The sequence below is a fragment of the Eriocheir sinensis genome, chromosome 48 (assembly GCF_024679095.1).
Source record: "Eriocheir sinensis breed Jianghai 21 chromosome 48, ASM2467909v1, whole genome shotgun sequence".
NCBI classification, from domain to species: Eukaryota; Metazoa; Arthropoda; class Malacostraca; order Decapoda; family Varunidae; genus Eriocheir; species Eriocheir sinensis.
Window position 1 is genome coordinate 6736405 of NC_066556.1, and position 27052 is coordinate 6763456.

At 44.8% G+C, this 27052-nt stretch overlaps 2 protein-coding genes across 58 annotated transcripts in view; one reads left to right on the plus strand and one right to left on the minus strand.

Moving 5' to 3' along the window:
- Positions 1-10860, plus strand: part of LOC126981517 (uncharacterized protein PF3D7_1120600-like) — a 29019-nt gene extending 18159 nt beyond the window's left edge. For 47 of the 50 annotated variants that reach the window (XM_050832674.1, XM_050832644.1, XM_050832657.1 and 44 more), the window contains 8 exons: positions 4811-4879; positions 4969-5034; positions 6947-7015; positions 7108-7176; positions 7266-7334; positions 7424-7492; positions 9035-9106; positions 9689-10860. In XM_050832674.1, coding sequence (XP_050688631.1) covers positions 4811-4879; positions 4969-5034; positions 6947-7015; positions 7108-7176; positions 7266-7334; positions 7424-7492; positions 9035-9089 — 466 coding nt within the window. In that variant the 3' untranslated portion in view covers positions 9090-9106; positions 9689-10860. The remainder of the gene's footprint in view (positions 1-4810; positions 4880-4968; positions 5035-6946; positions 7016-7107; positions 7177-7265; positions 7335-7423; positions 7493-9034; positions 9107-9688) is intronic. The other 3 variants (XM_050832646.1, XM_050832651.1, XM_050832681.1) reach the window with 3 other exon arrangements.
- Positions 1-23192, minus strand: part of LOC126981516 (protein piccolo-like) — a 78583-nt gene extending 55391 nt beyond the window's left edge. For 4 of the 8 annotated variants that reach the window (XM_050832642.1, XM_050832643.1, XM_050832637.1 and 1 more), the window contains exon 1: positions 21642-23009. The gene's annotated coding sequence lies outside the window, so the exon portion shown is untranslated. Of the gene's footprint in view, positions 1-21594; positions 23010-23038 lie in introns of those variants that run through there. The other 4 variants (XM_050832638.1, XM_050832640.1, XM_050832641.1 and 1 more) reach the window with 4 other exon arrangements.
- Positions 23193-27052: the final 3860 nt, after the last annotated feature.

The following is a 27052-nucleotide window of genomic DNA, read 5'->3' on the forward strand; positions in this document are numbered from 1 at the left end:
ATAGTCTCCTATCTCTTAAATTCCGCCGAAATGTTGCCTCTTTTTCTATCTTCTGTCGATATTTCCACGCTGACTGCTCGTCTGAACTTGCTAACTGCATGCCTCCCCTCCTCCCGCGGTCCCGCTGCACACGACTTTCTACTCAAGCTCATCCTTATACTGCCCAAATCCCTTACACAAGAGTTAACCAGCATCTTCACTCTTTCATCCCTCACGCAGGTAAACTCTGGAACAATCTTCCTTCATCTGTATTTCCTCCTGCCTACGACTTGAACTCTTTCAAAAGGAGATTATCAGGACACCTCTCCTCCCGGAATTGACCTATCTTTCGGCCACTCCTCTGAACCTTTTTTTTATAGGAGCAGTGATAGCGGACTTTTTTTTATTATTGTTTCCTTCTTTTTTTTGGCCATTGAGCTGTTTCCTTTGCTGTAAAAAAAAAATAGAAAAGCAGTTCCCGTCGATATTTTTAGGTCTTATCTTACTGCTACATGTGTCCTGTGTCTAAAATTTGGGAGAGAGAGAGAGAGAGAGAGAGAGAGAGAGAGAGAGAGAGAGAGAGAGAGAGAGAGAGAGAGAGAGAGAGTTTGTGGTTATTAAGTAACTGTGTAATCAATCAATTCATCTTATGCGAAAGAAAGTTAAAAAAAATGACCCTTACGTGCTACCTTCTTGCTTCTGTCAATCAGTACCGGGGCATGTGTCGGGGGTCGCGCTGCATCGCTCACCCTACGACGCTTTCCCACGAGTCCCTCCGAGTAGTAAGTCTCCATACCGGCCGGCGTCTCTCCCATACCAAATCCCTCCCAGCCTGATCCACCGACTTGTTCAAGCCACGAGCTTAGCCTACGCCCCCTTGGCCTTTTCCACTCTGGATTGTCTCTTACAGATACAACCCATGAGCAGGGTCGGCTTCTGGGTAGCGTGCCACATTCCAATATAGCCGGAGTTGGCGTTGGAATAATCTCAACAACAAATGGCTGCAGTTGGCTGGAGATACCCATAGCTGATATATTTTATTGATTCCATCTATGTCTGTCCAAATTAACTTGGCCAACTTGCACCGAGAAGCCTCTCCTCCATTCTGGCTAAGCTCCGCCCCTCTTTCACCCGATTGGCTGTTCATGACGTCATGCATTGTATCAGACACGTACCAAATATATGATTGAGATAATCTAGTTTCATGATTAAAAAATACTCGTAATTTAATGAATGACGGCACCCTATTTGAAAAATCAATGAACAAACAAAGTACAATAATAATATACTGTCATTTTTCAAGGGAGAACGGGCCCTTCAAAACAAGCAATGTAACATTGAAGGCGATTATAGTAGGCTACCTATAAAGTAATCCACACTTTCCGTCATTATTTCCTACATAGCTCGTTCACAAAGGCATGCTAAATATAATCACATACAAAATATCTTTTACAGTAACTTCATACAGGTAGGAATCATTGTATTAAGGAATAAGTTTTGTATTTGTGGCTTGAGGGGCGGGTGTGTACGCTCAGCGCAACAGCGGGTGACGGAGAGCTCGGCAGACGACGCACCCGTCCCTCCAAGCCACAAATACAAAACTTATTCCTTAATTAATACAATGATTCCTACCTGTATGAAGTTACTGCAGAAGATATTTTGTATGTGATTATTTTTAGTATGTCTTTGTGAATGAGCTATGTAGGAAATAATGACGGAAAGTGTGCATTATTTTATAGATAGCCTCCAGTAATTGCCTTCAATGCTACATTGCTTGTTTTGTAGGGTCCGTAGTCATCCTCTAGGAACAAATCGTCGAATTCCTCCATCTTCCTACTTCCGACAGTGTGCACTCTGTACTTGAGTCTGAAGAGTTATGTACACGATAGTTTTTCCCAAGGGCGGTGGCGCCTGTCGTCTGGCAGCGGGGCTGTGATTCGTTTTCAGTACAAACGCTGTTTTTGTTGCTTGCGTTTGACTTGTGGGTGGCACTACTGAAAACGCTTATTGTCAACTTGTAGGGGAGGGCGGGACTTGATCTAGTGAACTCCAGGTTACCACACCCGCAAGCTTACTAACCAGTCACCGCCACACCATCACTACATCCCCAAAATCAATGACTCTTATTTCCTCCACGCCGCACAGGAGCCTGAGCCTCGAGGATGCCAGCCGTGGCAGCGGCAGTCGCTCTGTTGATGAGAGGCTGGTGAAGAGGTACGTGATGCCTGCATTGTGTTTATGATGTAACAGACGTCCATCACAATGAATGCTTATCACTGACATCTTTTTTGTGCCCCACACAGGAGCCTGGGGCTGGATGTTCAAAGAATCGGAACTTTCCGCCACTAAGATCTAAGTAGCTCTCTCGTAGCCGCCGCTTTTTTTTATCGTGGGCTACGATCACCACTAAGATGTATTTTCAAAAGACCGTCCGGATGCTCGTAGCTCACGATGATACGATCGTAAATCTCGGTCCGTTCCGTCGTAAACAAATACATGACGTTCCTTCCCTTGTCGCCTGGTTCATTAATCATGACATTATAGCTGCCATTAATTAAAGAGTACCCAAAGTTTGCTGCAAGGTGGTGATCTAGGTAACTGCATGTGTACTCAGGAATATTGTCAATATTTACATTCCATTTCCTTTTTTCTGTTAACTTTACAAACGACTTTACAAACATGAGAATTGAGGACAACTTTCGGTGCTAATATTACTGCATGTTATAATGTTGGCGGCACTGTGGAGCGCTGCTACGGCGGCGGACCAGAGCCTGAAACCTCATCAACGGTCAACGGTTAACTGAAGTTAACTTGTGTTTGTATTTTTGTGCGATGGAGATTTTTCATATTTTTTTTTTAACAAGCCTATAGTCAGGGGTTTGTCTGCAAAGACCAGCCATCCCCCTTTGTTGTACTTTACAACAGTAAATATTTCAATTCAGTTCAACTCAAAGTCATACCTCCACTTAATATCTATAATTAACACTGAACACTGGGTGGGACTCTTTGTCACACAATGTTCTTAGGTAGAATTCCTTATTAGAATTTTCAGGGTAGTGCATGAGTGCATCATAACTGCATAGGTATTTATTTCTCATCACATCGGCCGATAATGAATTTTCAGCCCTGTAATTACTTTATAGCTGATTTGCAGTTATAACTATATTACAGGGAAGCTGTGAAATCAGTCATTTCATGAAATCCCTACTGAATTTGCGAAATTGATTTTTCATTTTCCTATGTTATGAAGCCTAGCCAGCGTTGCACGTGACACCGCCGCCATGGACACACCGCCTCGGCCACTCCACCTCCGCACTTATTACCTCCACTATGCCTCCCCCAGCACTCTCCGCCGGCTTTTTTCGGTCAAACACACCTCCGTGATGTTACCAGCCTCTCCCACCACGGATCCCGCTGCCAGTCCCTCGAAGCACACCGTAATTCTGTATATTTCACTCAAAATCCCTAATGTGTAGTTCCTCCTGCGGCACCTTGGAGACAGTACTGCCGTGACTCGTGACTGACTGCCGTCTTGACACCGTTGCCAGATTATCGTCCTCAGATCATCGTATTTACCGGCTTCTGACCCAGAACTATTGCCAAGAAACAACGATAATTAACCATTTCAACGATAACTATATATGAAGTCAGTTATTGGGGTGGAGGAGACTGATTTTGGCTCTGAAATCGGCAAACATATGAGGGTGAGTAGGACAATCTGGCACCGCTGCACGGTCTTGACGAGAAGCGTACGGGACCTTGACGAGAAGCGTACGGGTAATGTTTCTGTTCAAGACTTCAAGTTTAAACTCAACAGCTACTGTCCGTATTTATTTTATACACGAAGCAGTTGAAACTCAATGATGTATATGGTAGTCTGATTATTTACTGAACCGTCTGAACGTAATCAGTTAATCACTAAACAGTAAATTCTGGAAATTTAGAAGTTTTAAGGGATTCTTTCTGGCTAAGCATGAAAAATCTGGATATATTCGTCAAAATTCTGGAATTCTGGCAATAGCTACAAAATTCTGGAGAAATCCAGACTTTTCTGGGTATATGGCAACCCTGAACCTAGCCTAAAGCCCCGTTCACACTGAGCCGACTCTGGGCCACGATAACCCAGCGACTTTTCCATTTGAGAAGTTGATTCCCACGCTCCAAGAAAGAGGGGGGAGGTTTTATTGGGGTCTTGATGTCTTGCCGACTGTCTGGGACATTCGGCCAACTAGTTGCTAGCATGTCGACTCTAGACTAGCGTCATGACGTCGGCGCAGCATTCGGCAACAGTCTCAAGACCTCTTTCAAGACATGCCCGACCCTTTCATATCAACACCCAAGACCTCGTGTACCCTGAGTCGTGGGTAGTCGTGGCCCAGAGTCGGCACAGTGTGAACGGGGCTTAACCTATCCTACCCTACCCTAAACTAACCTAACCTACCCTACAAGACACCATACAGGTTATCTACGGTTTATATAGTGAAGAAACCTCCCCTACACAACCTTACGATCAGTGTAAGGTGCTCCTCGAAACCCTCAGCCCTACGAGCAAATATGGCGGTCCGAAAATCGTAAAGACAGCTCCAAGATCTTTCGAACATACACCTTAGGCGAGTTACGAGATAATCTTAGCGCTACGATGGCCGTAGTGGCCGCTGCGAGCGTTTGAACATCTCCCCCCTGAACTTCGAGGATGCCGGAAGCAGCGGCAGTCACTCTGTTGAGGAGAGGCTCATGAAGAGCTACATGACTTTTGCATTGTGTTTATGATGTAACAGACGTCCATCACAGTGAATGCTTATCGATGACTTCTTTTCTGTGCCCCACACAGGAGCCTGAACCTCGAGGATGCCAGCCGTGGCAGCGTCAGTGACTCTGTTGATGAGAGGCTTGTGAAAAGGTACGTGACGCCTGCATTGTGTTAATGATGTAACAGACGTCCATCACAATGAATGCTGATCACTGACTTCTTTTCTGTACCCCACACAGGAGTCTGAACCTCGACGATGCCGGAAGCAGCGGCAGTGACTCTGTTGAGGACAGGCTCGTGAAGAGGTACGTCCTTTTTAAACTGTTAATTTGTATTTGTATTTGTACTTGAATATGCTTTATCCACGGTGTTGCTGCATGAAGAGGCAAAGCCAATGGGACTCAAGGTCTCCTGGACCGAGCTCAAGGTCCAATCGTCTGGAGGTTTGCTAGACGACACTGTTCAGTTTGTTCATGAATAGCGAGGTCACCAAAAGTTTCACATACCTTGGTAGTGTAGTGCATAACAATGGTGCGTCTTAGCAGGAAGTCACTCGACGGATTGGCCTGGCCAACAGTGATTTGGACTGACATAACACGAGTATATGGCGTTGTCGATATATATGCTGGCGGACAAATATCCGAATCTTTAAGTCACGTGTGCTCCCTGTCTTACCGTGGCTGTGAGACATTGACACTGAACAAAGACTTGGAGAGGCGTGTCGATGGCTATGCACTTCACAGGATCATGGGGTATCGCTGGAATGACTTGGTGTCGAACCAGCGACTACTCCATTAAACTGAATCAAGGCCTGTTACCATCTTATTTCATGAACGTCAATTCCGGCTATATGGGCACGTGGCACGACTGTCGGACGTCGATCCTGCTCACAGGGTTGTATCTGTACGAGACAATCCTGAGTGGAGGAGACGAAAGGGACGCCCACGTAACTCAGGGCTGGAGCAAGTCGATCGATCATGATGGGAAGGACTTGAGATGGGCAGGGAAGCTGCGTGGAAGCTTGCTCGGGAGGAATGTCGGGAATATTGGTGGCGAGTGAGTGAAGCGGCGCGCCACCAGGCATATGCTCCCCAAGAGTAGTTACTAATGACATGTCTTCACAGTATCTAATGTTCATTTGCTGTCGCTCTCTTTTGTGTGCCCCACACAGGAGCCTGAGCCTCGAGAATGCCAGCCGTGGCAGCGATGGTAAATCTGCTGAGAGGCTCGTGAAGAGATACGCGAAGACAAACTTTGAATTTTTAAACCGTAAATTTGTATTTGTAACCGGATATGCCTTATCCACGTTGTTATTGTGATTGGAATTTAATTCATCTTCTTACCCGGAACAGTAATTTCTAATATGTAATGTTTCTCCAGCTCATTTTATACCCCAAATCCTTTCTTGCCGATCCCCTCCCTCTTTCCTCCCTTCTCCTTCTCCCTCCTTCCTACCTCATTAGGGTTCACATCCCCTCCCACTTCTCCTCCACTGCCCCGCCTCCACCTCCTTAGACTTCACTTTGTTTGTTTCAAGGCTTAGAAACATAATTTTACATTAATTTCCCTGTCTCTCTCTCTCTCTCTCTCTCTCTCTCTCTCTCTCTCTCTCTCTCTCTCTCTCTCTCTCTCTCTCTCTCTCTCTCTCATATTCAGTTACACCTTGTGTGCAATGTGTGTGTGTGTGTGTGTGTGTGTGTGTGTGTGTGTGCAAAGAAATTCTGAAATTCTAGGAAGTGCAGAGAGAGAGAGAGAGAGAGAGAGAGAGAGAGAGAGAGAGAGAGAGACTGGCGAGACGTGGAAAAGCTGGAAGCGCGCGAAATGTACAGAGCACCTACCAGGCAGGGCGCGACATTCAAACAACATACATAAATGTACACCACAATATTGCTCGGACACCACCGACATGTGTCCTCACATGAATCATTATATAATAATAGGTGAGTAACCTTGAACCAAAAAAAAAGTACATAAATACAGAGAGAGTCCCCTTCAGTGGGAAGCAGAGACTCAACTCAAGAGGGTGTCGTGCTCCGCCCTCGCCAGCTCCTGTATCTCCAATAAACTTCAAAATAGGAGCCAGACCTATTCTTTCTACCCACCACTTACATGCGGTGGCAGCTACACACTCCACCACTACAGCATTGTGTTTATGATGTAACAGACGTCCATCACAATGAATGCTTATCACTGATTTATTTTCTGTGCCCCACACAGGAGCCTGAACTTCGAGGATGCCAGCCGTGGCAGCGACAGTGACTCAGTTGAGGAGAGGCTCGTGAAGAGGTACGTGACGCTTTCATTGTGTTTATGATGTAAAAGGCGTCCATCACAATGAATGCTGATTACTGACTTTTTATTTTTTGTGCCCCACACAGGAGCCTGAACCTCGAGGATGCCAGCCGTGGCAGCATCAGTGACTCTATTGAAGAGAGGCTCGTGAAGAGGTACGTGACGCTTTCATTGTGTTTATGATGTAACAGACGTCCATCACAATGAATGTTGATCACTAACATTTTTTCTGTGTCCCGCACAGGAGCCTGAACCTCGAGGATGCCAGCCGTGGCAGCGGCAGTGACTCAGTTGAGGAAAGGCTGGTGAAGAGGTACGTGACGCCTGCATTGTGTTTATGATGTAACAGACGTCCATCACAGTGAATACTGATCACTGACTTCTTTTCTGTGCCCCACACAGGAGCCTGAACCTCGAGAATGCCAACCGTTTCAGAGGCAGTCGCTCTGTTGAGAACAGGCTCGTGAAGAGGTGCGTTATTTTTAACTACTAATTTGTATTTGTAATTGGATATGCCTTATCCACGTTGTAACTGTAATTTAGTTGGCTCTCGGGGTGCTACATGGAGAGGCGAAGCCCAGTCTGTTCATGCATGGCGAGGTCACCAAAAGTTTCACATACCTTGGTAGTGTAGTGCATAACAATGGTGCGTCTTACCAGGAAGTCACTCGACGGATTGGCCTGGCCAACAGTGATACGGACTCGCTCAACACGAGTATATGGCGTTGTCGATATATATGCAGGCGGACAAAGATTCGAATCTTAAAGTCACTTGTGCTCTCTGTCTTACTGTGTGGCTGTGAAAGATGGACACTGACCAGTGACATGGAGAGGGGTGTCGATGGCTATGGTACAACGTGCCTTCACAGGATCATGGGGTACCGCTGGAATGACTTGGTGTCGAACCAATGACTACTCCGTGAAAGTGAATCGAGGCTTGTTACAACCTTATTCGTGAACGCCAACTCCGGCTATATGGGCACGTGGCACGACTCCCGGGCGCCGATCCTGCTCACAGGGTTGTATCTGTACGAGACAACCCTGAGTGGAGGAGACGAAAGGGACGCCCACGTAACTCAGGGCTGGAGCAAGTCGATCGATCATGATGGGAAGGACTTGAGATGGGCAGGGAAGCTGCGTGGAAGCTTGCTCGGGAGGAATGTCGGGAATATTGGTGGCGAGTGAAGCGGCGCGCCACCGGACGTATGCTGCCCAATAGTAGTTACTAATGACATGTCTTCACAGTATCTAATGTTCATTTGCTGTCGCTCTCTTTTGTGTGCCCCACACAGGAGCCTGAGCCTCGAGAATGCCAGCCGTAGCAGCGATGGTAAATCTGCTGAGAGGCTCGTGAAGAGATACGCGAAGACAAACTTTGAATTTTTAAACCGTAAATTTGTATTTGTAACTGGATATGCCTTATCCACGTTGTTATTGTGATTGGAATTTAATTCATCTTCTTGCCGGGAACAGTAATTTCTAATATATAATTGGAAAGGATTTTATAACTAATAGTAATTATATTTTGGTTTCTAATTTCAACCTTGATTACCGGCAACGGCGATGACTCTTTTAAGGAGGCGGTGCGTGAAAAAAAAAATGAATGTGTACTTTAAATGCCCCTCTCGGTGAGTACATCTAAGGCTGAAGTCTCCTGGGGAAGAGAGTTTAGCATTAGCGAGTATGCAGTGGGGGTTGTTATCCCTGAATCACCCGTTGGGCAAGAACCCTTCAGAATGCGAAGAAGACTGTGACAAAGATGCTTCTTGGATTAATGAACTTGCCATAAAACTTTCCGGTATTGGAATATACACATTTTTCGGCGTTCGTGAGAGGCAGAGTGTGCGCGGTGACGGACTAAAGCCTCTCCTTCCGCTTCCCACACACGAGCCTGGTCCGCACGGACGCCAGCAACAGAAACATCTTGTGAGGGGACGCGTGGAAGTAGAATGTTCACGATAAATAATTATAGGTACTGACGTTCTCTTACCCCCCCTCCCCCCCACCCCCCAGGAGCCTGGCGCTGCACGACTCCAGCAGCAGCAGCGGCAGCGACTCACTGGAGTAGAGAGAAGCTGTGACGGAGTACGTAATGCACCAACGTCATCATTACCATGACATTCATTAGGACTTGGATTTATTTAGCAGCTCCAAAATATTAGTAACAATAGTAGTAGTAGTAGTAGTAGGCGGTGGCTGAAAGGATAGCGTGACGGCGCCGCGTTCAGGACGACGCGAGTTCAATTCCCGCCCGGTGTCACCAAGCTGGGATTTTTCAGCCGCCGCCGAGTGGCTTAAAACTATCCACATGCTGTCCAGAAGACCACCTATCGGCCCAGACTCTAGATTCTAGGTTTAAAGATGAGCTCCGGGAGGGCGGCATGAGCCAATGCAAGATGGCGCCACTATAAACACTCGCCTGCGCCAGAACGGGCTGGGCCGACCATCAGACCCCACCGGGAAGAAGCCTTGGGCCGATCATCAGGATCCACCAGGAAGAAGCCTACCGGCCCAATAGGCCACGACGTAAAATAAAAATAAAAAAAAGTGATAGTAGTAGTAATGTAGAAGTAGTAGTACCAGTAGAAGTAGTTTAGTGTAGTATTATACAATATCGGATTTGTACCTTGCTTTCCTCTCACTACCGCTCTTCTCTCCCCTCTACAGCTCACCTTAAGGAGACAGACAACCATGCCAGTGGCAGCCACCATGGCCTTCCCCCCCCTCCACCACCACCACCCGCTCTTCCTAGAGCTCCCAACAAGTTGACATCTCTCTCCATCTATCTATCTATCTATCTATCTACATCTCTCCTGTTCATCGCCTCTGATCTGTCCTCACTAACCGTTTCCCTATTGTCTCATCAACACCAGAGAGTAGTTCAGCATGCTCTCTAAAGACAGCCTCTCTATCCACACCACACTAAATTCACACAACATACACACCTTTTCCCAAAATTCAAAATTCAAAATGGCGTACTAAAACAATGCCTCGGGGTCCCCCCCTGGAGGGGGGACCACAAATTCCCCCAAGGAGGACTCCCCTTCTGGCTGCCGACTTAAGAGGTATCTTGATAACTCTTCGAACCTCTTTCTTATCAATTTTTGCAACATTCGCGGTCTTGGTTCTAATTTTCATTCTGTGGAACACCATCTCTCTTCCTTTAAACCTCATCATCTCTTCCCCACCGAAACACAGGTTTTGAGGCTACTGACAGCAATCTCTACTCTGTTCCCACACCACTTGCTCTCGTGCCCACGACCTTGACTCTTCAGAATTATCCACCATCTGGCTAAGACTTCATTGTCAGAGGTGGGCAACTGCGGTACTTAGTGCGGTAGTGCGCTAGTACCGCATCACAAAAAAAGTACCGCGCTACCGCAAACTTTCTGAAAATACCGCACTACCGCGGACCGCACTAAAAAAACCTGCGGTGCTTTTTGCGGTACTTAGAAAACCATCGAAGACATTTGCAGCGCGGCATGCTCACAGAAATGTCTTTTTTTTTATTGTTTTACAGTGACTCGGAATCAATCAGTCAATCGGTAGCAGTCATCAGAATCAGTGATTCAATCATTATGACTTTTCAGTTATTGTTCAAAATTAAATACTAAATGAACAACTCAGAGTAAATCTGTTCGTCACTCAACCCGAGGCGGCGCGCCACGACTGTGACGATGACTGTAGGCTACATGGCAGTGTACAACAGTACAAGTAAGCACTAACATGATCGCCGCTCAATCTCATGTCACGTACAAATTTTTCTTTGATGTATAACATTAACATAGACCACAGTACATACTAAATCTGTTTTTTAACTTCATTGTAACTTCTCTCTCTCTCTCTCTCTCTCTCTCTCTCTCTCTCTCTCTCTCTCTCTCTCTCTCTCTCTCTCTCTCTCTCTCTCTCTCTCTCTCTCTCTCTCTCTCTTTTCAATGTAGCTAAGATCAATATTGTTTGATTATAATAATAATAATAATAATAATTTATCATTATTATTATTATTATTATTATTATTATTATTATTATTATTATTATTATCTCGTTGAAATTCCCACGTGGTTTCTTCACTGAGGCATTAGACATCAGGGTTACAGCTTTCCCACGGGAGCCGCTATTAACAGTTGCAGTTGATGTGTTTTGTCTTAATATGTTGGACAGTTTGAATAATGTTTCACTCTTCCTGTCATGACTTTCCTATATTTGTAATCTTTCGTTTTCGCTCAGACGCTGGAGAATATTCCTCCCCTTCCTCTTCTCTCCCCCATATCCCTGCAGCTGTACCATCCTTCTTCCTTTCTTCCTTTCTTCCTTCCTTCCTTCCTTCCCACCCCCTTCCTTCCTTCCTTTCTTCCTTCCTTCCCACCCCCCACTTCCTCCTCTCTCACATGACGCTGATCTCCTCCTCCCCTTTCCCTGTCCCCTCTCTCCTCCCTCGGAAAGTTGCATTCCCATCCCTCCCCCTTCTCCCCTTCCCGTCCTCTACTCCCCGGCCTGTCCCCCCCTTCCTCCTCCCTTACCTCCCTCTCTCCCTCCCCCAGCCCTCCTTTATTTTTTATTTTTTTGTATTTCAAAAGTTATTAGTTAGTCAATAGATAGCCAGGATAGGCACTAAAGTATTTTTTTATATATAATGACTAGTGACTACCGCTACCGCAGTACCGCACACCGCGTACCGCACTGGGAAAGAAAAAAAATGGGACCGCACTACCGCAACCGCATTACTCCGGAAAAAGTACCGCCCTACGGCAACCGCATTACTGATTTTTCAGTACCACGCCCACCTCTGTTCATTGTCATATTATTAGTAAATACATCTGTGTTGTTTATCTCTCACCTAACTCTATTAACTATGTAAAATTCTTTGACTACTTGAACTCTAGAGTGGAGCATATCTTGACCCACTCTCCCTTCGCCGAAATCTCCATCTTGGGAGATTTCAATGCTCATCACCAGCTCTGGCTTTCATCCTCTTTCACTGACCAGCCTGGTGAACAAGCCTACAACTTTGCTCTCCTCAGTGACCTAGAACAGCTGGTTCAGAATCCTACACGTATTCCCGAACGTCTTAGAGACCGGCCCAACATACTAGATCTCTTCCTTACCTCTAACCCTTCTGCTTACTCTATTAAACTGTTCTCTCCGTTGGGCTCCGATCACAACCTTATTTCTGTATCCTGTCCTATCGCTCCTGCACATCCTCTGGACCCACCGAAGAGGCGATGCTTCTGGCATTTTGCCTCAGCTCAGTGGGACGACCTGAGGATGTACTTTTCTAATTTCCCGTGGAATGATTACTGCTTCCAGGATAGAGACCCCACTGTGTGTGCCCAGCGCATCACAGAGGTGATTGTCTCTGGAATGGAGGCATACATTCCACGTACTTTCTCTACTCCTCATGCTTGGTTTAATCACGCTTGTTCTCGTGCTGTCAATGATAGAGAGGCAACTCACAAAAGGTACCAGAACCTTCGAACTCCCGCTAACCATGATCTTTACATTTCTGCCCGGAATCGTGCCACATCTATTCTCCGATTTACCAAAAACTCCTTCACTGATAGAAAATGCCAAAACCTTGCTTTTTTCTCATTTTTCCTGTGACTTCTGGCATCTAGCCAAAAACATCTCCTCCAACTTCACTTTTTCATCTTTCCCTCCTCTCCTTAGTCCTGACGGCACCACCGCCGTCTCATCTATCTCTAGGGCTGAACTCTTCTCTCAAACTTTCTCTAAAAACTCCACTCTGGACGATTCTGAGCATATTCCTCCTGCTTATCCCCCTCTGACTCCTTTATGCCTGTTATTAAGATTCTTAAGAATGATGTTTTCTATGCCCTTTCTGGCCTCAATCCTCAGAAGGCTTATAGACCTGATGGAGTGCCTCCTATTGTCTTTAAAATCTGTGCTTCCGTGCTGACACCCTGCCTTTCGCCTCTGCCTGTCAACATCTACCTTTCCTTCCTGTTGGAAGTATGCCTTCATACAGCCTGTGCCTAAGAAGGATGGCCGTTCCAATCCCTCAAACTACCGTCCTATAGCTTTGCTTTCATGTCTATCTAAAGCTTTTGAATCAATCCTTAACCGGAAGATTCAAAAGCACCTTTCCACTTCTGATCTTTTATCTGATCGCCAGTATGGGTTCCGCAAGGCGCGTTCTACTGGTGATCTCCTTGCCTTCCTAACTGACTCTTGGTCATCCTCTCTTAGCCGTTTCGGTGAAACCTTTGCTATTGTGCTGGACATATCAAAAGCCTTTGCTAGGGTCTGGCACAAATCTTTGCTTTCCAAACTACCCTCCTACGGTTTCTATCCTTCTCTCTGTACCTTTATCTCAAGTTTCCTCTCTGACCGTTCTATTTCTGCTGTGGTAGACGGTTACTGTTCTTCCCCTAAACCTATTACTAGTGGTGTTCCGCAGAGTTCTGTCCTATCTCCCACTCTCTTTCAGTTGTTCATTGATCATGATCTTTCCAAAACGAACTGTCCTATCCATTCTTACGCCAATGACTCTACTCTGCATTATTCAACTTCTTTTAATAGAAGACCCATCCTACATGAACTAAACGATTCCAGGCTGGAGGCAGCAGAACGCTTAGCCTCAGACCTTACTATTATTTCCGATTAGGGCAAGAAGAACCTGGTGTCCTTCAACGCCTCAAAAACACAGTTTCTCCATCTATCCACTCGACACAATCTTCCAAACAACTATCCCCTATTCTTTGACAACACTCAGCTGTCACCTTCTTCAACACTAAACATCCTCGGTCTATCCTTAACTCAAAATCTCAACTGGAAACTTCATATCTCTTCTCTTATTAAATCACCTTCCTCGAGGCTGGGCGTTCTGTACCGTCTCCGGCAGTTCTTCTCCCCCGCTCAGCTGCTATCCATTTACAGGAGCCTTGTCCGCCCTCGTTTGAAGTATGCATCTCACGTGTGGGGAGGCTCCACTCACACAGCTCTCTTGGACAGAGTGGAGTCTAAGGCTCTTTGTCTCATCAGCTCTCCTCTTACTGATAGTCTTCTACCTCTTAAATTTCGCCGCCATGTTGCCTCTTTCTATCTTCTATCGATATTTCCACGCTGACTGCTCTTCTGAACCTGCTCACTGCATGCCTCCCCCCCTCCCGCGGCCTCGCCACACACGACTTTCTACTCAAGCTCATCCCTTTACTGTCCAAATCCCTTACACAAGAGTTAACCAGCATCTTCACTCTCCCATCCCTCACGCTGGTAAACTCTGGAACAATCTTCCTTCATCTGTATTTCCTCCTGCCTACGACTTGAACTCTTTCAAGAGGAGGGTATCAGGACACCTCTCCTCCCGAAATTGACCTATCTTTCGGCTACTCCACTAACTCTTTTTAGGAGCAGTGAGTAGTGGGCTTTTTTTCACATTTGTTTCCTTTTTTTTATGCCCTTGAACTGACTCCTCTGCTGTAAAAAAAAAAAAAAAAAGAGAGAGGAATCAAGAGGAAGAGGAGGGCGAGGAGGGTCAGGCTGTCTCCGCGCTTTGTCTGTCGCCGCACAACACAACGACGACGACGACCTCCGAGGAACGACTCAGCTTGATCTTCCGTCTTGTTTTAGTTTTTTCGTTCTGTCCCCAAGACTTCGCAGTCACCTTTGTCCCTAGGTAGCTCTCTCTCTCTCTCTCTCTCTCTCTCTCTCTCTCTCTCTCTCTCTCTCTCTCTCTCTCTCTCTCTCTCTCTCTCTCTCTCTCTCTCTCTCTCTCTCTCTCTCTCTCTCTCATAAGTGGCGCCCCCCCTCCCCTCCTTAGCGTTTGTATTGGTCTATTGCCATATATTTTTTTCGTAATTTTGTTGTATCACTAAAAGACTTTGTTTCATTTTTTGTTATAAATTTTGATTGATTAAATTGCTGCTATTACCTGGCGTGTTATATTAACCTTCTATGTGCCGAAAATGACCGACTCCAAGGGTTCTTTCCACCATAAGCGCACACAAATACAAAAAGTGCACACAACAGCCGCACACACACACAAAAAAAAACAAAAAAAACGCACACAAAACACGTACACAAAAGTAATCCCTCCTGCCTACGACTTAAGCTCATTCAAGAGGAGAGTATCAAGACACCTCTGCTATTGTACTGACCTCTCTTTTAACCTCTCGTTCTCTCTGCTTTTGTTCGGAGCAGCGTCTAGCGGACTTTTGTTGTTGTTTTTGCCCTTCAGCTGCCTTAGACAGACACACACACACACACACACACACACACACACACACACACACACACAGAGAGAGAGAGAGAGAGAGAGAGAGAGAGAGAGAGAGAGAGAGAGAGAGAGAGATTGTGGATGTATGTAATTAAGCAATCCATCTTATGCGGAGGAGAGTAAAAAACTGACCCTGACGTGCTACCTTCTTGCCAGTGCATTATCAGTCAATCAGTCACCGGGGTATATGCCGAGGGGCGCGTTGCATTGCTCACCCTATGACGCTCTCCCCCCCGAGTCCCTCCGAGTAAGTCTCCAAACAGGCGTCTCTCCCATACCAGTTCTCTTCCAATCAATCCCTAAAGGCACGAACTTAGTGTACGCCCCCTCAACCTCCTCTACTCTGGATTGTCTCTTACAGGTACAACACAATAAGCAGAGTCGGCTTCTGGGTAGCGTGCCACATTCCCATATAGCCGGAGTTGGCGTTGAAGTAATCTCAAAAATAAATGGTTGCTGTTGGGTTGAGATAAAAAAGTAGTGAGTATACTAACTCTCACAAGGATAGTCTACATAACACATATAGTACCATTGCTCATGCCGGACCGGGAGAAGGTGTACCCCCAACTACTAATCTCCTCCTCATCTCAGAGAGTCCACCACATCCACTTGCAGCCTTCTGAGATTCTAGGCTGGGTGAGTCAGTCTGTAATCCTTTGAGAGGCTCAGAAAGTACAGGTCCCCACACGCGGAACCCTCTGAAGGTTTACCCTGAACCTTCCAAGGGCGGGCGCCACTTCGCACCACCCCGATGGCCCCCCAGGCAAAAAGAGGGGTGAAGGGACACTTCCCGCTCGGGCATGGAGAGGTCTCGGATGCTTTGGCCTGCACTTGTCATGTTGTAGGCTCGTCCGATGTGAGTTCATCAAGGGAACCTACGCGAAGTCGGGCCCAGCGGCAAAACCGGGTCGAGGCCGCAAAAGGAGCCCCGACCAAGACCTTTTATTGTGTATCGGGCTGGAACAGAGCTTCACGGGGAGGGGTTGTAGGCCCCTCCCCTAGCCACTCTTGATCAGGGGTTGGGCAGAATGCTAATCGTGAGCAGGAACATGGACCCACTGAGAGGACAGAAACCTCATGACGTGTAGTAGCAGAAACAGTAGTAGTAATAGTACTAGTAGTAGTAGTAGTAGTAGTAGTAGTAGTAGTAGTAGTAGTAGCAGGTGTTGTCGTTAATGTTGTAGTGTGGATTATTCCGAACACACACACACACACACACACACACACACACTGTCCCTGGTCTCAAAACGAGCAAACTACATAGGCATACTGACAAGCTGGGCGTGGTTGTTGTTGTTGTTGTTGTTGATGATGATGATGAGGAGGAGGAGGAGGGGGAGGAGGATGACGTTTTTGTTGTTGTGGCTGAGTCAAATATCCCAACACAACGCATTACCCAACATTTGAACAAAAAAAAAAATATATATATATATATATATATATATATATATATATATATATATATATATATATATATATATATATATGCAAAATCAAAGCATCACATCCTTTTTTTTTTCCATGCACAGGACGTCTTCGCAAACACCTGTTACGGCAGACATACTTAGCAGGAGTGACTAAATGAAAGGGAATACAGGTGAGCTTGGGTACGGTGCGACGGTGCGACCAGGGTGTGTGTGTGTGTGTGTGTGAACACACACACACACACACACACACACACACGACCATAACCACCACCACAAGTCACTACTGCCGCCGCCTTTTATAGCCGCCGCCTCAACCCAAACACAACACAACATCGCTAATCAGAATGCAAGCTTCGGCGTTACTCCTCACACGTGCAGGCGGCACTTCACAGACCTTGCTGCCTAATCAGATAACTTTCTTTTCTTTTCTTTCTTTATTTTTACATCTTACATATTGCAAATGACATATATGTCGATGAGCGGGCAACGGCCCGCCGCTCTCTCTCTCTCTCTCTCTCTCTCTCTCTCTCTCTCTCTCTCTCTCTCTCTCTCTCTCTCTCTCTCTCTCTCTCTCTCTCTCTCTCTCTCTCTCTCTCTCTCTCTCTCTCTCTCTCTCTCTCTCTCTCTCTCTCTCTCTCTCTCTCTCTCTCAAGAAGATCGAATAGCATGTTTAAAATTCCTTATAAATCATTACTTAGGCGAAGAGAGAAGTGAGTCAAGGAAAGGAGAAGCAAGAAGGACGTGAAATGAATATACTAAAGACGCAAACAAACGTGAACGAGCGAATGGAAAAGAAACTCGGTCATAAAAGAGAACCAAAAAGAAAGATGAACTAATACACAAACATACCGTGGAGAGTAAAATTAAGAGTGGTGAAAAAAAAAACCGTGCTGTAGAGTCTGTTTGTTTGATTTCCTTCCTGTTTGTTAGGAGGGGTTAGTCTTGGTGTGTGTGTGTGTGTGTGTGTGTGTGTGTGTGTGTGTGTGTGTGTGTGTGTGTGTGTGTGTGTGTAGGTCCTCTCCCTGCTTTCACATCCCCAAAAGGAAAAAAATAATCTTTAACATCACAAGAACTTGCAAGATGATCCGCTACTCTGATCCTCCTCCTCCTCCTCCTCCTCCTCTCCTCCTCCTCCGACAAGTGAGCCTCTGTAGCGGGCTCACAAAACCTTCTCTGTGGCTCATGTAACAAAGAACAACACAACCATGCATATTCACGGCCCTTTCTCCCCTTCCCTCCCTTTCCCTTCTCTTCTATCCTCCCCTTCCCTTCTCTGTCCTCCTTTCCCCTTCCCTACACTCTCCTATTCTCCCCTCTTATCCTATCTCACTCTCCCCCTTCCCTTCCCTGTCATTTCTTCCCCTCCCTATGCCTTTCTTTCCTCCTCTTCTATCCTTTCCTTCTCCCCTTCCCTTCCCTGCCTTACTCTGTTCTATTCCCCCTTCCCTCCTCTTCCCTCTCTTCCCTTTCCTACAGTCGAGTATCTTTCCCTTTCCTCCTTCTACTCCTCTCTATTCCTTCCTCCACTTCAGCACCCTATCCCTTTCCTTATCTTTTCTATCATCACCCTCCTGTTCTTTACCCTCTCGTCCTTTTAAATTTCTCTTCTCCCTTCTCTGTTCCTTCCCTTCTGTGTTCTTTTTTCTCCTTCGCCACTTTTTCATTTCCATACCTACTTTTTGCTATCATTTATTTCCTTCTCTTCTTTATCCTTTGCTTCATTTCACGCCTTTCTTTCCTTTCTTTTTTTTCTCTTCTCTGCTTCCTTTTCTTCTTTATCCTTTCTGAGTATTGTTAATTTCTTCCCATTCTCGTCCCATATTCTCCCTTCCCTCTCCTCCTTCTACTCCTCCTCTTTCCTCTTCTGTCCTACTTTCATCTCCATCTTCTCTCTCTCTCTCTCTCTCTCTCTCTCTCTCTCTCTCTCTCTCTCTCTCTCTCTCTCTCTCTCTCTCTCTCTCTCTCTCTCTCTCTCTCTCTCTCTCTCTCTCTCTCAACGTGCAAATAAGTAATTAGGTTTCACGGACAAGGTTTTTGTTTTGTGTAATTCTTTGAGTTTTATATCGAATTACAGTTGAATGTTTTACGTCCAGAATCCAAAAAGTATCACAAAGCCGTTGCGTGGGTGTTGAGCATCGCATGAATGAACATTGAGCATTACTAAGCATTGTAGTGGCAAGGAGAAACGACACGAAAGACGATGAGAAAAAAAAAAGCGTGGGAGAGAAAGGAAATTAAAAGAAAGAATGAGAGGATAAAAAAAATAGAAAGAAAGAAAAAAATAGAGTGAATGAATGACTGATTAAAGGTATGAGTGAATAAACGAATAAAAAAAATAAAAGAGAAAGGTAAAAAAAAAAGAAAATAAGGTCCACGAGAAAAGGAGGAAAACAAAGGGAAGAAATAAAGACAACACAGGAAGAATAGATGAATGAATGAATAATTAAAGGCATGAGTGGACGAACGAATGAAAAAGATAAAAAAAAGGGAGACAAAAAAAAACAAAGGAAGAACTAAATAAATTAATAAATGAGAAAAGTACAAATTAAACGAACATATGAAAACGAAAAATAATAATGGAAGAGAAAACGAAAAAGCAAGATACGGAAGCGTCCTAAATACCACCAAAGTAACTGTCGTGGGGAGGCCGTTTAATAATTCAGTCCTCCCAGCGTCCCCAGAAACCACAAGACATAGGGTCGTATTTTAAAACATTTCGTCGCCAAGTTCACACATTTGGCAAGGCTTTCGCAGGAGTTGTGAGCATTTTCTGGGGTAATTTTATGACCCTGGTGGTAGTCTGACCCTCCCTCTGTACCGTGAACCTAAAGAAACACTCATTAGAACCCGACTGACCCCCTCTTTGACCTCTAGAAATGGTTGATGTGAGTAGTGAAGGTGTCTTATAATGCCATCCCTAATTAGGACTCTACTCTCAAGCTTGTCGGGGCTTTACACACTCACATTTGATAAGGCTTTCGTACAGGCTGTGGGTATTATTTGGGGGTGGTTATTAGAGCCTAGTGATAGTTTGACAAGGTTTCTGCACCATGAACGTTAAAAACAGTCATGAAAACCTGCCTAACCTCCTGTGTGGCCGTTGGAAATAGATGTGGGAGACTGAAGCGCCTGAGATTACGAGCGTTACTCCTCAGCGCCTTGCAAGAGATCAGTGTTACCAATAGTGGGTCACCCTTGGCTTCCTCGCCCTGGGAAGCCTCAAACACAACGCGATGATGCCTTACGAGATCCCTACAACGTCCCCATTAACACCCACACCCACCCACCCACCCAAACACACACACACACACACACACACACACACACACACACACACACACACACAATGGATATTTGACACGTATGAAAGAAAAAAAATCTCTTCAGCTGTAAACCGTTGACAGACATCCACCAGCTGTTGTTGTGGTGGTGTTACAGTAGTAGTAGTAGTAGTAGTAGTAGTAGTAGTAGTAGTAGTAGTAGTAGTAGTAGTAGTAGTAGTAGTAGTATAGAGCCGGAGATGAAGTGGCATACGTGATAGTGTTGATGACAGGTTAAGAAAAAAGTGGTGATGGTGGTGGTGGTGGTGACGGTGGTGGTGGTGGTGGTGTTACGTCCTTGGCCCTATCCGGCTCGTGTCCAGATATCCATTAATTCATTCATTCTTAATATAATTGAAGAGACAGAGAGAGAGAGAGAGTGTGGGGGGTAGGGGGGGCTCCGTTATTCACCCACTCACTCGTTATAAAAAGACTCATTGTGAGGTGAAGAAAGGGAGTCTGTTACGTTGTTGTTGTTGTTTTTTTGCCCTTACCCGGTTTGAAGGTGAATGAGAGAGAGAGAGAGAGAGAGAGACCTAGAGGTTGGTAAATAAGAAAAAAAATCCTATACACCCGTCGCAGCTGACAACCTTTCTTCTCCATTTCACTTTCATTTTCTTCTGTCACGTTTGATGATATAATGGCCATCTGGAGAAGGAAGAGGAGGAGGAGGAGGAGGAGATGAAAAATTGTGCTTGATAAATTCCATCCTTTGTCTTTAATTCATTTTGACATTTTTTCTTCTTCCTCTTCCACTTTCTCTCACTTTATCTGTTTTTTTTTTTTCTCTCTCTCTCCCCATCTATCTATCTATCTATCTATCTATCTATCTATCTATCTATCTATCTTTCTATCTATCTATCAATCTTCACTCTCATCTTTCATTTTTTCTTCCAGTAATATCTCACATTTTCATCTCTTCCCTATTCGTCTATTTCCACACTCCCTTTTTTATTTCTTTTCCTTCTTTCCTTTCGTCCTCCCTTCTTTATCATCCCTTTTTGTCTTTCAAGTTAATGTAGTTTCCCGTAAAAGAGAACGATAAAAGATAGTGATGATGATAACAATGACGATGGTGATGATGATGACGATGATGATGAAGATGATGACGATGATGATGATGATGATGATGGTGATGGCCGCCTTCCTCTATCACGCCCCTCATCAGCGACGGGACTCTTCATTGTTCTCGGCGTGTTCCGTTGCGGGAAGTGACGTCAATCGCTTATTATCTTCCGTATAAATCAAGCGTGAAAACACACACACACACACACACACACACACACATTATAGGCGATGAGCGAAGGTTTTTTCCACCCTAAGACTTCCTTAAATAATAATAATAATAATAATAATAATAATAATAATAATAATAATAATAATAATAATAATAATAATAATAATAATAATAATAATAACTAATGATAAACTAATACACCCTTTACTCTTCCTACTAGACAATCTCTCCCGCCATTTTTCATCACTGCCCCCCGACCACATCCCCCCCCCCCCCCCCGGCATAGGCACTGCCCCCCCTCACACATACAGACACTGCCCCCCCCACACACACACGTAAGTACACTGCCTCACCCTTAACTGACAACGCCTTTATATATATTTTTTTTTGCGCCACCAACCCGTCACTGCCGTCGTCTCTCTCCGCTCCCTCACTGTTGATGCCCTTCCGTCAGTGCCACAGGATCCTGGCACTATTAAATGGCACTGCATATCATTCTCGACGAGCCTAGTAAACTTTCTTTCAACTTTCCACCGTCACTGTTTTAACTTCCCTGGCACTGTTAGTTTCTCTTTCCGATTTACAGTTTTTTTTTTTTTTTAGCACTATATTAATGTTCTTTTTTGTTGTTGTTTGCTTTTCTGTGTCACAACAAACTTCATTATACTCTTATTAAATTTCTTTCTATGGCACTGTAAGTTTCTATTTTAATTACCAACTCTTCTTTTTACCACTCTATCAATGTTTGTTTTTTTCGTTGTTTATTTTTATTTTTTTGTCACTGAAACTTCATCATACTTCTCTGACATCTTCCAATTACTTCTAACTTCACATTGGTCATTTTTCAGGCACCCGAACGCACTAACAACTTCACACTGTCACTCATAACTTTTCTCTGTCACCACAAACTTCATCACACTGCTCTGATAACTTCTAATTGCTTTTAACTTCAGATTGGGGCATTTCCAACTACCTAAGGGCACTAATAACTTCACCCTGACATTGTTAACTTCCTTCGTGGCACTGTTAGTATATTTGTCACGGTTCACTACTCATCACTGTTAACTTTATGCTGTACTATATTATTCATTTATTCACTTATTTATTTATTTACTGATTGATTGATTGAGTTGCATTTCATAGTCACGTCACTTGTTCCCTTGGCACTGTTAACTATCCATCTGGCACTACTTACTTCTGGCGCTGTTAACTTCTGGCACTGTTTACTCTCTCTTCAGTCTAATGGCATCGTCAACTCGTTAGGGGGACCCACTAATGGCACTGCAAACTGACTAACCACTACCACTGCCACGTCGTTAATGGCGCTGTTTTCCTCCCCTCCCTCCAGCTGCCATCATCATCATCATCATCATCATTATCGTCATTCAGTACAATAAGCGTCATTTTCACCCCTGTCACCACATCACAATTGTCACCAAACGCACATCCATCATCATCTCTTCAACACAGTGACTGACACCACGCACCACCACCGCACCACCACCACACCCCCACCACACACGCACAGGCACCTCCATCACCACATGCATCACCATCACCATCACCTCCATAGCACTGCCACCATCACTACTGCCACCCCCACCACCACGCATTATCACCATTCCATTAATTAACAGCATCATCGTCACATCACCATCATCTTCACGGACTATCACTATCATCATCACCATCGCAGAGTAACCATCACCATCAACATCATCACAATTTCCACGCAGCATCACCACCCCAACACTAATTTCACCATCGCATCACCACCATCACCACCACCATCATCACCACTAGCAAGACGCACGGCCTCACCTCCTTCCCCTTGTGGCACCCAAGTCTCTCTGACCCCACGTGTGTGTGTGTGTGTGTGTGTGTGTGTGTGTGTGTGTGTCTCGTAAGGCTTCCCCGTATGTCGCAATGAATCGGTGAGCGTTAAGATGTGGCACAATGGGGGGAGGAGGAGAAGGAGGAGGAGGAGGAGGAAGAGGAGGAGGAGGAGGGAAGGGAGAAGAGAAGGTCACTATCCAGTAAGATGAGGGTCGGGGAGAGGTCAAGGGAGAGAGAGAGAGAGAGAGAGAGAGAGAGAGAGAGAGAGAGAGAGAGAGAGAGAGAGAGAATATACTCATTGTGGCGGTGTGTGGATAGGTGGGTGGAGGGGAGGGAGGGCGGTGTGGAATTTCGTATAAACAGGTGGAAAGATGAATGGGTAGGTGGGTAGATGGGCGAAGACTCAGGTGCTCACAGGTGGGTAGGTAAGACAGGTAAGTAGGTAGGTAGGTAGGTAGGTAGGAAAGCTGTGTACATGTAAGTTTATGCGTGTGTAGGTGGGTAAGTGAGTGGTAGGGTATAAGGTATAATGGGATGGGTGGGTGTTTGGGAATGGGTGCGTGGGTATGGGTGGGTATCCGTGGGTGGTTATGGATGCAGGTGGGTGAGTGGATGGGAGGGCTTCAAGTACTACAATGGGATGAGTGGGCGGGTATGGGTACTGGGGGTGTGGCGCTGGGTGGTGGTGGTGGTGGGGGGGGGGGGGGGGGGGGCATGGGTCACGTAGCAGAAGGCGGTGATGGAAGCTAATATCGAGGTGAGTCAGAGGCGAGGGCGTGAAGAGGAAAAATAGTATTGCTTTCTTTCTGTCTATCTATCTGTCTGTCTGTCTGTCTGTCTGTGTGTTTGTGTGTCTCGATCTGTCTGTTTTGGTCTCTGTCTCTGGTGGTCTGCCTCTTTCTCTCTCTCTGTAATAATAATAAGAAAAATAATAATGATAATTGACGTGAATGATGATGGATCCTGACAGTCAACATCCTTTTCCATCTTTCCCTCCTCTTCCTCTCCTCCTCCTCCTCCTCCTCCTTCTCCTCCCCCAATCAGATGAAATACAGGACGTGAGGGAGAAACTATCAATGTCTCTTCAGCAGGTGTGAGAGAGCGGTTGTGAGATGATGAAAGACGAGGGTGTTTCTCCTCTTCCTCCTCCTCCTCCCGATCTTCTTACTACAACGCGTCCCACTTCACTCTTAACACCTGCATGCAATTTATTGGTAGCGGGGGATCGGCAGTTAGCTTTTCTTTTCTTGTTCCTTTTCTCTGTTTTATTCCGTGTTACTCTTCTTCGTATTTTTGTTGCTTCTTTTCATTCTTCTTCTCATCCTCTTTCTCCTCCTCCCCTTCCTCCTCTTCGTCTTCTTTCCCTTCTTCTTTTCCTTCTTTTCTTCTTATTATTATTATTATCCTTATGTTTCTTCTTCTCATCCTTTTCCTTCTTCCCTTTTTACTTTTTTTCTTTCTTATTTTCATTTGCTTCCTTCTTTTTTTCTGCGTTCTTTCTTTTTTTTATATAATTCTTTAGTATTTTCTCCTCATCCACCTTCTCCTCTTCTCTTGTTTTCTTATTTACTTTGATTCTCTTCGCTTGTCATTTCACTGGATCCTTGTTCCTTTTGTGCTTTCTTTCTTTCTTTCTTTCTTATTTTCTCTCCTCTTCGTTTCTTCCCTCCTCTCTCTCAACATTTTCGTCTTTTTCATCTTGGAGAGAGAGAGAGAGAGAGAGAGAGAGAGAGAGAGAGAGAGAGAGAGAGAGAGTAAGAGAGGAAGCACACTTGTAGCACCGATGATAAATGTGCGTACACCATCACCACCCATCCATCATCCCCATCACCTCCATCACCAAGTCACGCAGGCAACACGAACTCAAGGAAGGGAAAGGAAGAGAAGGGAAGACTCCTCACACGCATCTGTCGCCCGAGCCATCCGTCAGTCAGGCCTTTTTTGGGGGCGGGAAAGAAGGGTTTTGAGGAAGCAGCGCATCGTCAGCTTCTCTTGGACGTCCTGCCGGGTATAACAAGTGGATCCCTCGAACGCAGTGTGTGTCTCAAGGCGTTACAGTGATGGAGTGAACCTACTTTGTTGACTTAGGCTTGTGATGAGGTGTAGAAAGGCGATGTTAGGAGGTACTCAGGTTCTTTTACTTGCTGTGTTTATTTGCATGTGTGAACGGTACAGAAAGGCGATGTTTTGCTATAATGATGTTCTTTTGTTTCTCTTGTTTATCTGCACTCGTGATGGGGTGTAGGAAGGCGATGTTTGGAGGTACTCATGTTCTTTTCTTTGCTGTTTATCTGCACTCGTGATGGGAGGTGCAGAAAGACGATGTTTTGCGATACTAATCTTTTGTTTCCTGTGTTTATTTGCATTTGTGAAGGGTACAGAAAGGCGATGTTTTGCTATACTGATACTCTTTTGTTTCTCTTGTTTATATGTACTCATGATGGGTTCGAGAAGGCGATATTCTGAGTTACTGATGCTCTATTGTTTCTTCTTAGATTGTACGAGAATGTTATAATGGTTTTCTTAGTGGTATTTCACGTGCAGGAGGGTGATTGTATGAGTTATTGATGTTCCATTGTTTCTTATATATCCTGGTTGAAGTGTACGACTGTTCTTTTAGTTTTTATTGCAATTACATGTGTAGGAAGATAATACTCTTAGTTGCTGATGTTCTTTTGTTTCAGATATACTCGGGTTTGAATGTACGAGAGCTTTATGTCAGATCGTTAATGTTTTTTCGCTTGTATAGAGATATGAAAAGGTTACCGATGCTATTTTGTTTATCATATAGCCATTCTTTGTGGTTTTCTGATTCAGTTTTATTTATCTTGTATTTTTTCACGTCTCGGTTTGAATTAAAAGATGAAAAAACGACTATTATATTATCTCAACCTTTCAAACAGGTGTGTATATATTTTTATTTTATTTTATATATAGAAAGAATCGTTTTATTCCCCGCTTTTCCCTCACCTTGGCCTGCCCCCGTAAAATTGCGATGGACTGGAGTGAATAATTCAGCTATGGAGAGTAACCACCACCACCACCATTACCACAACCATCACCACCACTACCACCACTACCACCACCACCACTATCTCACCCAAAAACGTGATATGCATCTTTATACACTTACCCTCTCCTCCGTCTCTTTCTGCTTTTCTCTGCCTCTCTCCTCCTCCTTTTCCTTTTCCTTCTCCTCTTCCTTTTCCTTTTCCTTCTCCTTTTCTCCTTCTCCTTTTCCTTTTCCTCCTCCTTTTCCTTTTCCTTTATACTTCTCCTTTTCCTTTTCCTCCTCCTCCTTTTCCTTTTCCTTTCTACTTCTCCTTTTCCTTTTCCTTCTCATTCTCCTCTCCTCCTCCTCTTCCTCCTTTTCCTTCGCCTCCTCCTCCTCCTCCTCTCATCCACCTTTCGCAGCACGCTTCTGGAAGACTACCAAGACGGATGCGTGGTAGAGATAAGTCCCTCATCTTAAAAAATACAACCCGACTCAGCTCAGTTCTAAGTATTCCTTGTGTCACCTTACTCATGTTGCACCTTAATTAACTTTCTTATTAGGGTGAAGAAATACGCGCCTTACTTTATTTTATCCCATTATTGCTTTTTTTCTTTCTTTTTTTTCTGTTGCTTCTTCTTCCTCTCTTCCTTTTCCTCTTTCTCCTCCTATTCTTATACTCTTCCTTCTTCCTTTTTTATTTTTTTTTCTGTTACTTCTTCTCCCTCTCCTCTTTTTTCTCTTCTTTCTCATTTTCTCATCCTCTTTCTTTTTCCTTGTTTACGTTTTCCTCTTTGTTGATTTTCATTTGTTTCCTTCTCTTTTTTTTTTATCTGCGTTCCTTCTTCTTACATATATATAATCCTTTTGTTTCTTCTTCCCATCCTCCTTCTACTCTTTTTGTTTCATTTATCGTATCCGCATTATCACAGCAAAATCACTGCTACCTCCCATCATCATCCTCTCAATCATCTCATCTCCTT